Source organism: Balaenoptera acutorostrata, chromosome 7 (genome assembly GCF_949987535.1).
Source record: "Balaenoptera acutorostrata chromosome 7, mBalAcu1.1, whole genome shotgun sequence".
NCBI lineage: Eukaryota > Metazoa > Chordata > Mammalia > Artiodactyla > Balaenopteridae > Balaenoptera > Balaenoptera acutorostrata.
The window spans coordinates 46,634,768-46,649,581 of NC_080070.1; the positions used below are offsets into that span (position 1 = coordinate 46,634,768).

Genomic DNA, 14,814 nt, shown 5'->3' on the forward strand with positions numbered 1-14,814 from the left:
TCTTTGTTTAGTTGCTTCTCTGTATTAAGGCCGGCAAAGTGCACATTTCTGAATAATAAAGATTCTGTTTTAGCAGATGACTGAGCTGGCTGAGAGCCTTGGAAGGCAGGAAGAAGATACCTTTCACTTACTGCCTCCCCTCAGTTTGCATTAGGTTTGCCATAATTTTTGTTTCACTCTGTGTTTGAGATTCACACTTTATTTTACAATGTTCAGCAGAGCTACCCAGAAACTGCCCTGACCTTGGATCCAGGAGAATCCATGTTCAGTCACAGTTCTAATCAAGCTGTAGGAGCGTGGGTGAGTCACTGACCTTGACTTGTCATTTTCCTCTTCAACAAAACGAGTTGCCTGAGGGATTTCTGTGGTCCCCACGCCTCTATGATTCTGTGAGTAGCAGAAACATCTAATCTTCTAAGAGGGAAAAACTATGCCAAAGTAGCATTTTAGGTGTGAATCGGTAGGAGGTAGAGGGATACAGTGTTGAACGTTTGGTTTTCGACAAGTTTGAATTATCCGGAGAAGGCAAGAGTGACTAGAGCGTGGGAAGCAGAGTTCCCAAGCCCCAAAAGCACACTGTCTGTTCTGGTGGTTCTTACATTAGAGTGGGCCTCAGAATATTTGAAGGGCTTGCAAAAACGTAGATTTCTGATCCCTACGTCCAGATTTTCTGATGTGATGTGACTGGGGTGAGGCTTGGGAACCTGCAGTTCTACTAAGTTGCCAGGTGATGTTCCTGCTGCTGTTGGGACCCCTTTGGGACCTAGTCTCTCTCCTCATATTAGGGACACTCAAAATGCTTTCTACCTGACAGTGGAAACCGTAGGCATTCTTGTCCAGCAAATAGCGTGATAATAACGGACAATATGGAAACATGGTTGTAACTACTTTATGAACAGGTTCTCATGACTAGCTGAATTTTAGTAGAATACCATTTACACAGATGCTTTAATTAAACTCCTAACACTGGAAACTGTAGGCATTCTTGTCCAGCAAATAGCATGATAATAACGGATAATATGGAAACACGGATGTAACTACTTTATGAACAGGTCCTCATGAATAGCCGAATTTTAGTAGAATACCATTTACACAGATGCTTTAATTAGACTCCTAACATTGGAAACTGTAGGCATTCTTGTCCAGCAAATAGCGTGATAATAACGGACAATATGAAAATAATGAATGTAACTACTTTATGAACAGGTCCTCATGAATAGCTGAATTTTAGTAGAATACCATTTATGCGGATGCTTTAATTAAACTCCCCGCAACCCAGCATTTGCTGAGGTAATTTGCGCACTCTTTTATGACAATTAAAGAACCTCTATCTCTCTCGAGGCTGGTACAAATGGTTTAGGCACTGTGGCTAAACCAGTAACAAGATCCCAAGATCCATGGCATTATAAAGAGACCTCCTCACTTCCACTTCATTTATGAAAGACGTGGCTGTAAAATCCTGCAGTGAAATAACAGTGACTCTGTCACCTACCTCGTGTAGTCTTTCACAGTCATTTGAACCATTCCTTGTTCATGAAAAGGAACTGCAACAAAAAAGAGGAGATGAGCTTAATTTCCTTTTTTTCTAAAGGAAGAGTTTCTCACCTTCAAACGAACCAACATGGCACTGATTTCCATATCCAAACTGTATCGGCCTGAGATACAAGGCATCTCTGTAGTGAACAAGACAGAATGTAATTAATGACTAAACTGTGTGACAAGCACTTGAAGAAATGTGGTACTTGCTCAGTGAAGGGGGAAGTCAGTGGCAAATGAAGTAGTCAGCAAAGATTTCATGGAGGAAACAGTACTTGTCTTGGATTTTTAAGAATGGGGAGAATTTGATAGATGGAAAAGAGGTGTCGTCATGAAAGAAGAGTGTCTATAGCAAGTGCCAAGCACAGTGATAGGGCTAGGCTGATTAGATCACAAGGCATTTTGGAATACTCTCTCCTGGTACAAAAGGTTGAGGAGCAAGCATGGGGACAGGCAAAAGAATACATGAAGAACCCAGCATTCACGGAGCAGTTTCCATTAATTTGTATCACCTAATCCTTACAACAGTCTTATAATTTAGGACCTATTCTTATTCTTCAGATAAGGAAACTGAGACTCACAGAAGCTGAGTAATGAGCCCATGACCACACAGTCAGAAGTAGCAGATCCAGGAATTTATCATTACATTTATTATTGATTATAACAATAATAGTTACTATTTATTTAACATTAAGTTTGTGTGAGGTAGTGTGCTAAGCATGTTACATGCACAATCTGTTTATCCGTGAAATAGGTATCATTCATCCCCACTTAAGAGAGAAGTAAACTGAGGCTCAGAGTAAATAAATTTCCCATGGCCAGTAGGATGCCACAGCTTATTTTTATTTGTTGCTGTTGTTTCTTTTCAAGACACTACGCTGTCAACAGATTGTCTTGTTGCTTATTTGAAAGCCGGAAAGAAGAGTTTATTATGTATGTGTTAGGACATGGAAAACCATAAAAAGTTTTTGAGCAAACAAGTAAATGTGAGAAGGACGATGTTGAAAGTCCATTTGCCTGGTTAGTGGTGCTGAGGACAGAATAGAAGAGCTACATATTGGATGTCAGAGAGGCCTATTCAGGGGCCGAAGCAGTACTCAGAACCTGTGTTGTGAGGTAACGCTGCGGCAGACATCTGCAGAAGGAAGTGTTCAGAAGACAGGCAGTTCCTCAGAAGTCCCCCACTCCATCCCCAGGGCTTCCAATTTCCTCTCACTGTGGCTCTCCTGGGCGCAAATGTGTGACATGTATCAAACTGGAAGTATTACCACCCAGCACTTCTATGAGAATGTGAAGTTCTTCACCATAAGAAATATAACACAGGTTGGGAGAGATTTTGGAAAAACAAGCTTAAATGATTGAAACATATATAAAAAAGGAAAATAATAAAGGGCTCTTCAGTCTGGAGCCAGAGTTCCTCTCTGGGTAGGGGGTCTCTGAATAGATCTCAAGGTATCTGGAAACTTGTCTCTTAATACCAAATTTTGAGGGTGAAGATAAGAATACTCATAGTTTTCAGCTGTTTTTTTTAAGGCTCAGTGACCCTGCCAAATGGAAAAGGGCAACTGGTCTAGAAAGATAAAGACTTGAGGTATATTACTGAGGCATGAGCAAATAGTGGATTCTTAATTAAGTCCGAAATACATAACTACAATGTTAAAAGGTAATGAGAAAACAGATACAGTAAGTTCTGCCCTACAAAACAAATGGAATTCTGTCACCAAAAGAGCTATATAGGGTGAAAAATATTAATCTATGATAAAGGTTTAAAAATAAAGTATATATATCTCCATGCTACCACTCTCAATCTCACTCTCATAGCAGACATCATTAATCAATTACATCACTTTCTCATAGAGCCTAGATAGGCTCTCAAAATTGTCAGGAATTGAATGAGATGAAGCTTTTATGCCATCCTTTGTGTAGAGTAAACTTCATGAGTGGCTTTTTTTTTTTTTTGAATAAACAAACTTCATCCTTTGTTTAGAATAAACTATGAGTTTAGAATAAACTGCTTCATAGAACATTATAGGGAGCCACTACCAAGGATGGAATATCAAGGTGAATGACCATTATTATGATACAAATGTGACATTTATTAAATGTGCTATGCGGTATCTGGTGACAGTTATTCATGTAAGTTAAAATATCTGACTCAAACTTATGCACCAATTTAGAAATGAGCTTAGAATCCAAACTCCAGTCTTTTGCCCATTACATCAGTAGTTTTAAAACTGGGTTTTAGTGAGGAATTCTTTTGCAAATTTCTAGTAATTTAAATAGCTAAAAGGAGTGCTGTTCTGGGCAGAGTGGTCTCCCATTTAGCTCTTCCTTCACTCTGTCAGTCACCTCCACAATCCAGAGTTTGAAACACATCATCTATTCAACACCAAATCTCTCACCTAGGCAGGCATTGCTAATCCACTGCAGCACTCTTGCTCACTGAACTCAGTCTCAAAGCTTCTCAAATCATAAAGCCAATGCCAATTGATTGAAGTTGTCACATGGGAGAAAGCCTATTTGCCACTTTATTAATCATGTTATAGATGCAAGCACAGTATAATTTTTTGGCAGTCATGTTGTAATGACTTGATGAATTAAATAATAGGTTGCCCAAAATGGAAGGTTTAAATAAATATTTATCATTTTCAGCAATTTTTTGTCTATTTCTCCCTGCCCCCACCATCTCCATCTATTGCTTTGCATGTATCTCACAAAGGCAGGCTCCATTTGTGCTTAGTTAGCTCATCCAGAGAATTCTGGAATTTCTGAGCAGCTCTTGCATAAAATACTCCGGGGTTCTAGGACATGTGGCTTCATAGTCTGCCAGTACTGCCACTCTCGCCACTGCCTCAGTCTTTTCTGGTTGTCTGCTATTGCTCTGGGTTTCCTAGAACATGTGAACGGATGTATACGTCCAGGCCAGGGGTCTGGCATTGTGACCACAGTGAATTGCTCAAACTGTCAGAGAGGAAATGAACCATTTTCAGATATTGATGAAAAGAGTTAGCACAGTCTTGTTGAGTTTTCAAAAACCCTAGCCCCACAGAAAATCTAAGTCATCCATAAAATTCCACATCCCTTCACTCAGGGCTTCTTCATGAGATTCTAGTGCCCACACAGATCTAGTAGCCACATTCCACGGATCACACCCTGCAGCTCTGCCGTCCAGGTTCAGGAGCAATCTGGTTGCCAGGAAACCAAGGGCAGCCTCAAAGGGGAGAAGAAGCCCCTGAAGGAAACATATTTTCTAAGGAACGTGCAAAGTGGACCTGGCTAGTTCACCGTGGCGTTGTTTTCTGTTCTGATGACACACATGAAAGCCTTACACAGTTTTAGCATCAGCGGGCCCCGTAAGGCCCAGCCGTCGCTGACAGCTAGGGGCTGGGCAGGATGTTTGACCCCCCTCACCTGAATCTCGCCCTCACTGATAGACAGATATAGCTTTTACATCTTTTGTTAGACTCTTTATACTCTTTCTTTTTGATCTTGTTTAAAATGACACAAATGTCTATCTCTATCCAATATAGACACATAGCCTTCTCTGCTGCCAAGCTTAGATTCTGGAGAAAATGTAGCCAGGGAAAATCGATATAATTTTTTAAACTCACAAGACAAGCGTGATTTTTAAAATTGTAATATAATTATCAAAAATTAATTAGCTTCACTGCTTCATTTCCATTTTTCACTCCCTGGACACCCTGAGTCCTGGGAGACCAAGGGGCATTTTCAGCGTTACTACGTGTTCACTTCCTGATGACTGTGGAAACAGGAACTGGCCTTCCCAGTGTTGGACGCTGACAGTTGAGTCTTGCACAGGACAGTGTGAAACTATTATTCCTTGCCTGTTTGAGGTTTTTTTGGTTTTACTTTAGTTTTTTTTTTTTCCACTTTGTTAATTTGTAAGGTAAACTTCCTGGAACCTGAGGACAAGCTGGTCAGGGTCAGGCCCTTGCTTCTTTGCCTGTTTTCAATAATGAACCTGAAGCTGGTAGCCCAGTTCTCAGCAGCATTGGTATTCCTAAGCTTTTGTTAAAACCCAGAAGATCCAGCAGCCCTGGCTCAGGTCTCTTCAGGGCAACATCTGCTGGAGGTGATGCGCTCTGCAATTCTCTGCAGTCTGCCCGCCTGCCAGGCTCACAGAAGCATTTAAGTCTGTGACCTCTGATCAGGGCACAAATTTGACACCTAGGGAATGCCATCATGGGACAAACAAACTGCTCCTGTTACCCCGGATTTCCCCAAGCTTCTGCAGGTAGAAGGTGGGATCCTTACAGATGCACCTGTGTTCACCACATAAGCCTGCCTGCTAAGCCTCCTCAAATCCACACTGGCTTCTCTGGGTGCTTGGCTCTGATATTATCTCCATTTCTTTGTCCTTCCAAGATAGCACTCTTATTAGGTTTTTAAAGCCAGATTTTACTCTCTAAAAGCATTGAGGGAACAAAGAAAGAGAGAAAAAATTAAAGTCCTCCTATCCTCAAGTTTCCTAAGGGTTGGTCTGAAGGAAAATTAAAGTGAGAAAAAAAAAATTCCCTGCTCTACTCAATACATCCCATTGCATGGGTTAAAACGCCAGTTCTGATTCCCTTTTAGATACTTGAGTCCACAGCCACCCTCCCTACTGTTAGGTGGACTTCTGCCATCTGAAGCAGCAGACACTGCACTTAACCCTGCAAAATGTATTACTGGAGAAGATGTAGTGAGATATGCAGAAGGCACTAATTAGCACCTTTATTGGCTTGGAAAGCATTTTTTATTTTGGTTTTCCTAAGCATTTCTGACTGATTCATGGAAGACATTTGGTTCTTTGGAATATCGTCCAATAGACTAATCAAATTGCATTTTCACAGGGCTCTAAAATAATAGCATTCTGCAGCTTTCTGTATATTTAACTCCTGCATGACCAAGACACGTAGTAGAGGCAGTCAGCAGGGTTTATTTGTCTCAGTTGGCAATTTATTAAACTATATTCTTACAAAAAAAAGAGACTCTGACATTCTCCCTGACCCTCATGCTCAGAACTTTAAAGCCAGTTGTGATGCTTTGCTCTTGTTAACCCAGATAGCTGTTTATTTTCCAGATGCTGTGGACTCTTCTTCTCTATTCCTCTGCTGACACCCAGCCCAAGCCCTCATCACCCCAAGCCTGAGGTCATAATAGCTTCTTCCCAAAGGGTGCACCTTCTTTCCATTGCCAGGATAAACACTGGAATCTGTCATCTCTCTTCTTAGAAACCATTCATAACTCATTACAATAGAGATGGCAAATGTGAAACACACCTGCTTCAATTCCCCAGTGCTGCACCTGTGGAGTTATTACTTATTATTCATGACCCTTTATTCAGGTGAACAAAGATATGGCTTCACAGTTCTACTCAACACAGACCCCAGCTGTAACTACCCATCCTTTGGCTGGAACTTGAGATGACACTTCTTTGCCATCCCTGTCCTAAGATGTCAAGCGTGATTCCCTCTTTCTGGACTTTAAGGCATTTATAACCTGACCACACCCTATTTAACAGAAACATGTCTCCCTTTGCTCCTTAGCATGAAACCTTTTCTCTAGTCTTATCACCCTATATGTTTTCCTGCACACATTGTTTGCTTCTCACTCTGTGCCTTTATTCAAGCTCCTATTGCTTCCAGGAAATGACTTCCACTTGCTTTGTCTCTTTGTTTTTTCAAAACCATATCTCTCTTTGATTGACTAGTTCAAGTCTCACCTTTTTTTGAAGATTGCCCAATCTGACTAAATCATGTTTATTATGGACCAGTTTTACTAAGATCTTTTTGTTGACTAGCTTTAGGGAAATCAGATGTGTTAGAGATGATTCTTGCCTCAGTGGCCTTTACAATTTTGTTAATGAGGCCGATCATATACTAATAATTTGAGGCAGCACAGGCCAAGTGTCATATGGGTAGAACCCATGATGGATGTCACTGATGTTCAGAAGAGAGACTGAGTCTCTTAGTGCAGGTGTCAGGAAGGGCCTTACAGAGAATATGGGACTTGGGTAAAGTCTCAAAAGAAGGGCAAGAGGTAAACGGAACAGGAAAGACTTTAAGACAGGAGGAACTGGATGAAGAAAGAGAAAGAACTAGGTATAATGAGAGGAGATAAGACTAGACAGTCTTGTAGAAAATTGGAACAGGTTATATTCACATTGTAATGGTCCTGGAAAGTCAGAGTGACATACTTGAGAGCAGGAGTCATATATTCTACATCTTTGCATTCTCCACCTTGCATAGTTCTCTGCTTTGAATGTTTCCATTTGATAAACATTATGCTTTCATATTATAAACATTCTTATAATATAGACAACAAATTTAGAACTTGATCTTGTAAGTTCTTATTATTTAATAATTTTTAAAAAATTGATTTATTGATTGATTGATTTTTGGCTGTGTTGGGTCTTCGTTGCTGTGCGCGGGCTTTCTCTAATTGTGGCGAGCGGGGGCTACTCTTGATTGCGGTACTTGGGCTTCTCATTGCGGTGGCTTCTCTTGTTGTGGAGCATGGGCTCTAGGTGCGCGGGCTTCAGTAGTTGTGGCATGTGGGCTAAGTAGTTGTGGCTCGCAGGCTCTAGAGCGCAGGCTCAGTAGTTGTGGCATGTGGGCTTAGTTGCTCCATGGCATGTGGGATCTTCCCGGACCAGGACTTGAACCCATGTCCCCTGCATTGGCAGGCAGATTCTTAACAACTGTGCTACCAGGGAAGTCCCCGAAAGGGGTAAGTTTACTCTTCAGGGACCTCTCTGAGAATCAGAGAAGAAATGTCTAAATATTAAAAAGGACAAACGAATTAACCACCCGTCAAGTAATCAATGGCACCAAGCAGAACTTTGATAGAAACTGTCTTTTTGCTGTAGGAGATCGTTCTAGTCTTTTCACTCGCAGTTATGCGTGGATGTGTTGTTGAACAAGCACACATGATATAAACCCACATGTTGACACATGCACTCAATGTATGCGTCTGCCCTTGCAGCATCAGGATGGTATGCTCCACAGTCAGGCAGAGCCGATGTTGCATTTGTTCTCTGGTGGTGGGAATGGGTTTGCCACAGTCCAGCTCCTCTCTCCAGGCTTTCTTATACACAATTTTAATATGAAACCTGGGATTAGGAATGAGTCAGCAGCCTGAGAAGAGGAAATTTAACATCCATGACCTGATCCCTTTAGTACCACCGCTGACCCCAAAGAGGCTCTGAATGTCCTATTGTGTTTGTGATTATAGGAAGGTCTGTGGATCCTTACTGAGCTCAAACCAAGAATCAAACTTGTTTGCTTGTGAAGTTGGTGACCAAGAGGAGTTAATCTGCACCCAGTGGTGGTGGTTCTTGGAAAGGGAAAAGAGAAAGAAATTGAACGATGCCCATGAGGCTCTTTCCTGTCCTGAGCACATGTATCCTGGAGATATATCAAAAGGAGACTGTCAGACCACTCAGCTAAGATACCCTAACGTTTGTCAGAAGACAGGGCAGAAGGTGAGAAACCTTTGTGAAGTGCATTAGTGAGACTTGGGATTCAAGCCGTATGGGCAGTTGTCCAACTTTTTACAGTTTTGATGTTCATATGGAAGGAAGGAGCAAGGGAAGTTATTTTTCACAAAGAGAAGCCCAAATGACTTCTATTGGTAAATAATCCTGGGTAAGCGATGTTTCAGTGGAAGAGACCTCAAAGCCCCAGGAGGCAAGGTCCCAGAGCGGAGACCCAGGCTCTGCCAATGGCTCTGGGAAGCCAGGGGAAGGTGCCACGACCACCTCAGTACTTCTTGGCCACTGGATCATTCCCATCATTCCCATCAGCCAATACACCTTGCCTCAATAGCTCTCATTCCCGGAAGAGAATATCTTTTGTCTCCACCTCTCCTCCAGCTGTCATTTTAATTCACTGCTCCCTTTTACCTCATAACTCCTCCAAATACTTTTCTGTTTCTACTTCTTCTATTCCCATTTTCACTTGAAAGCAGTACAATCAGGCTTTCTCCTCCACTGTTCCTCTGAAATAGTTCTTTTCAAGGTCACCAATGACCTAATTGCCAAACCTAACGGTCAATTCTCATTCCTCATCATATACGACACATTAACAACAGTTGACAGTGTTGATCACTCCCTCCTTGATACCCTAACTTCACTCATCTTCCAGACACTTTTCTCTTGGTCCTCTTTTTACTTCATGACCTACTCATTTTCCTCCTCCCTTGCTGGTTTTTCCATATCTTCCTGACTTCTTCTCTGTCTCTGTGCACTTGCTTGGTGATCTTATTTGGACTTCTGGCTTATCATCATCTATATGCCAACTCGACCCAAACATTTATCTATTCCCGGACTTTCCCCTGAACTCTAGATTTGTATTTCCAATTCGTATTAATGTATACCTATTTACTAGCATCTGCTTGGGTATCTATTAGGTATTTGAGTCATAGCATGCCTAAAATTGCATCTCTTACTGCCAGCCTGACCCTTCATGTTCTTGCAATCCCAATAAATAACGATGCATCTTCCCAAATACTTGTGCAAAATCCACCGCATTCATCTTTGACTTCTCTCTCTCTCTCTTTCATACCCTACATCCATGAGCATATCCTGTCCTGCCTATATTCCAGATATATCCAGAATCTAGCACTTCTCTCTGCAACAACTGCTACTGCCCTGGTCTATGCCCCCATCCTCGCTCCTCTGAATTATTTCCTTAGCCTCCTAACTGAGCTCCCTGCTTCAAAATTTTCCCCAGCAGAGTTTATTTTCCAAGTAGCAGCCAGAGCTGTCCTGTTAAAAAGAACCAAGACTATGCCACTCCTTTGTATAAAACATGTTAAAAGTTCACTTTTCCCTCAGAATAAAAGTCAAAGTACTTACAGGGATACATATAGCCCTAAATTATTTGGCCTCTGAATAATTCTTGAACTCATAGCTCTTTACTGTATCCCTTGCTCATTTAGCTGCAACCATTCAGGCCTCCTTGCTGTTCTTGTAATACAGAGGGTACATTCCCACCCCAGGGCCTTTGCACATGCTGTGTCATTTGCATGGAGCAACTCATCCTACAGATAAGCAAATGTCAGATAACTTCACTTCTTTCAGGTAGCTGCTCACAGGTAACCTTATCTAAGATACCTTCCCTGGCCATCTATACTCCTGGCATATTACATATTTATTTATTTATTGTGTCTATCTCCACTGCATCTTTCTTCTTTGCTATCTCCAATCTTAATGGAGTGTCTAGTTTGGAGGAGGCATTCTATACATATTTGTTAAATAACTGAAGAATGGAATAAAAGGGAATTTGTCAGAAGTGTTGTGTGCTTATGGACAAGGAAATGAAGTTGATAGCATGTTTGTTCTCTAGTCTCCAGACTAAGTCTAAGGCTCAAGGAGAGATATGGGCTGCAGGAAGAAGCTGAAAGTTTATTTCCATCATGAGTTTTGTGTGACACAGAACACTAGTCATGCTGCCTAGATCCCTACATGCAGTATAATAGAAAAGAGTGTTTCTACAAATTCTGCAAGAACTAGAGCACTATAAGGACTCAAAGGCAGTACCCAGAGGAGCACAAGAAAAACTAATGCTCAGGGAGGAGCTTCAAGATGGTGGAAGAGTAAGACACGGAGATCACCTTCCTCCCCACAAATACATCAGAAATACATCTACATGTGGAACAACTCCTACAGAACACCTACTGAATGCTGGCAGAAGACCTCAGGCCTCCCAAAAGGTGCGCGAGGAGAGGGGATTCAGAGCGCCACTTAAAAGAGCTCCAGAGACGGGCGCCAGCCGCGGCTATCAGCGCGGACCCCAGAGACGGGCAGGAGACGCTAACGCTGCTGCTGCCACCACCAAGAAGCCTGTGTGCGAGCACAGGTCACTGTCCACACCGCCCCTCCCGGGAGCCGGTGCAGCCCGCCACTGCCAGGATCCCGTGACCCAGGGACAACTTCCCCGGGAGAACGCACGGTGCACCTCGGGCTGGTGCAATGTCACGCCGGCCTCTGCCGCCACAGGCTCGCCCAGCATCCGTGCCCCTCACTCCCCCGGCCTGAGTGAGCCAGAGCCCCCGAAGCAGCTGCTCCTTTAACCCCGTTCTGTCTGGGCGGGGAACAGACTCCCTTAGGCAACCTACACGCAGAGGCGGGTCCAAATCCAAAGCTGAACCCCGGGAGCTGTGTGAACAAAGAAGAGAAAGGGAAATTTCTCCCAGCAGCCTCAGGAGCAGCGGATTAAATCTCGACAATCAACTTGATGTACCCTGCATCTGTGGAACACCTGAATAGACAATGGATCATCCCAAATTGAGGAGGTGGACTTTGGGGGCAACGATATACATATTTTTTTCCTTTTTCTCTTTTTGTGAGCGTGTATGTGTATGCTTCTGGTGTGATTTTTGTCTGTAGAGCTTTGCTTTTACCATTTGTCCTAGGGTTCTGTCTGTCCATTTTTAAAAATTTTTTTATTACTTAAAAAATATTTTTTCTTAATAATAATTTTTTTAATAACTTTATTTTACTTTATTTTATCTTCTTCTTTCGCGCTTTTTTTTCTCCCTTTCATTGTGAGCCGTGTGAAGGTCAGGCTCTTGGTGCTCCAGCCAGGTGTCAGGGCTGTGCCTCTGAGGTGGGAGAGCCAAGTTCAGGACACTGGTCCACAAGAGACCTCCCAGCTCCATGTAATATCAAATGGTGAAAATCTCCCAGAGATCTCCATCTCAACGCCAAGACCCAGCTCCACTCAACGACCAGCAAGCTACAGTGCTGGACACCCTATGCCAAACAACTAGCAAGACAGGAACACAACCCCACCCATTAGCACAGAGGCTGCCTAAAATCATAATAAGGCCACAGACACCCCAAAACACACCACCGGACGTGGACCTGCCCACCAGAAAGACAAGATCCAGCCTCATCCACCAGAACACAGGCACTAGTCCCCTCCACCAGGAAGCTTACACAACCCACTGAACCAACCTTAGCAAGTGGGGACAGACACCAAAAACAACGGAAACTATGAACCTGCAGCCTGCGAAAAGGAGACCCCAAACACAGTAAGTTAAGCAAAATGAGAAGACAGAGAAACACACAGCAGATGAAGGAGCAAGGCAAAACCCACCAGACCTAACAAATGAAGAGGAAATAGGCACTCTACCTGAAAAAGAATTCAGAATAATGATAGTAAAGATGATCTAAAACCTTGGAAATAGAATGGAGAAAATACAAGAAACGTTTAACAAGGACCTAGAAGAACTAAAGAGCAAACAAACAGTGATGAACAACACAATAAATGAAATTAAAAATTCTCTAGAAGGGATCAATAGCAGAATAACTGAGGCAGAAAAACGGATAAGTGACCTGGAAGATAAAATAGTGGAAATAACTACTGCAGAGCAGAATAAAGAAAAAAGATTGAAAAGAATTGAAGACAGTCTCAGAGACCTCTGGGACAACATTAAACGCACCAACATTCGAATTATAGGGGTCCCAGAAGAAGAAGAGAAAAAGAAAGGGACTGAGAAAACATTTGAAGAGATTATAGTTGAAAACTTCCCTAATATGGGAAAGGAAATAGTTAATCAAGTCCAGGAAGCACAAAGAGTCCCATACAGGATAAATCCCAGGAGAAACAAGCCAAGACACATATTAATCAAACTATCAAAAATTAAATATAAAGAACAAATATTAAAAGCAGCAAGGGAAAAACAAAAAATAACACATAAGGGAATCCCCATAAGGTTAACAGCTGATCTTTCAGCAGAAACTCTGCAAGCCAGAAGGGAGTGGCAGGACATATTTAAAGTGATGAAGGAAAAAAACCTACAAGGATCTCATTCAGATTTGACGGAGAAATTAAAACCTTTACAGACAAGCAAAAGCTAAGAGAATTCAGCACCACCAAACCAGCTTTACAACAAATGCTAAAGGAACTTCTCTAGGCAGGAAACACAAGAGAAGGAAAAGACCTACAAGAATAAACCCAAAACAATTAAGAAAATGGTAATAGGAGCATACATATCGATAATTACCTTAAATGTAAATGGATTAAAGGCTCTAAACAAAAGACATAGATTGGCTGAATGGATACAAAAACAACACCTGTATATATGCTGTCTACAAGAGACCCACTTCAGACCTAGGGACACATACAGACTGAAAGTGAGGGGATGGAAAAAGATATTCCATGCAAATGGAAATCAAAAGAAAGCAGGAGTAGCAATTCTCATATCAGACAAAATAGACTTTAAAATAAAGGCTATTACAAGAGACAAAGAAGGACACTACATAATGAACAAGGGATCAATCCAAGAAGAAGATATAACAATTGTAAATATTTATGCACCCAACATAGGAGCACCTCAATACATAAGGCAAATACTAACAGCTATAAAAGGGGAAATCGACAGTAACACAATCATGGCAGGGGACTTTTAACACCCCACTTTCACCAATGGACAGATCATCCAAAATGAAAATAAATAAGGAAACACAGCTTTAAATGATACATTAAACAAGATGGACTTAATTGATATTTATAGGACATTCCACCCATAAACAACAGAATACACATTCTTCTCAAGTGCTCATGGAACATTCTCCAGGATAGATCATATCTTGGGTCACAAATCAAGGCTTGGTAAATTTAAGAAACTGAAATTGTATCAAGCATCTTTTCCGACAACAACACTATGAGACTAGATATCAATTACAGAAAAAAATCTGTAAGAAATACAAACACATGGAAGCTAAACAACACACTACTTAATAACCAAGAGATCACTGAAGAAATCAAAGAGGAAGTTAAAAAATACCTAGAAACAAATGACAATGAAAACATGATGACCCAAAAACCTATGGGATGCAGCAAAAGCAGTTCTAAGAGGGAAGTTTATAGCAATACAATCCTACCTTAAGAAACAAGAAACATCTCAAATAAACAAGCTAACCTTACACCTAAAGCAATTAGAGAAAGAAGAACAAAAAAACCCCAAAGTTAGCAGAAGGAAAGAAATCATAAAGATCAGATCAGAAATAAATGAAAAAGAAATGAAGGAAACGATAGCAAAGGTCAATAAAACTAAAAGCTGGTTCTTTGAGAAGATAAACAAAATTGATAAACCATTATCCAGACTTATCAAGAAAAAAAGGGAGAAGACTCAAATCAATAGAATTAGAAATGAAAAAGGAGAAGTAACAACTGACACTGCAGAAATACAAAGGATCATGAGAGATTACGACAAGCAATGATACGCCAATAAAATGGACAACCTGGAAGAAATGGACAAATTCTT

At 41.4% G+C, this 14,814-nt stretch overlaps 1 protein-coding gene across 1 annotated transcript in view; it reads right to left on the reverse strand.

Moving 5' to 3' along the window:
• Window positions 1-14,814, reverse strand: part of ITPRID1 (ITPR interacting domain containing 1) — a 112,177-nt gene that overhangs the window by 56,730 nt on the left and 40,633 nt on the right. The window contains 1 exon segment of the mRNA XM_057549649.1: window positions 1,493-1,544. Within this exon segment, the coding sequence (XP_057405632.1) occupies window positions 1,493-1,544 (52 nt within the window).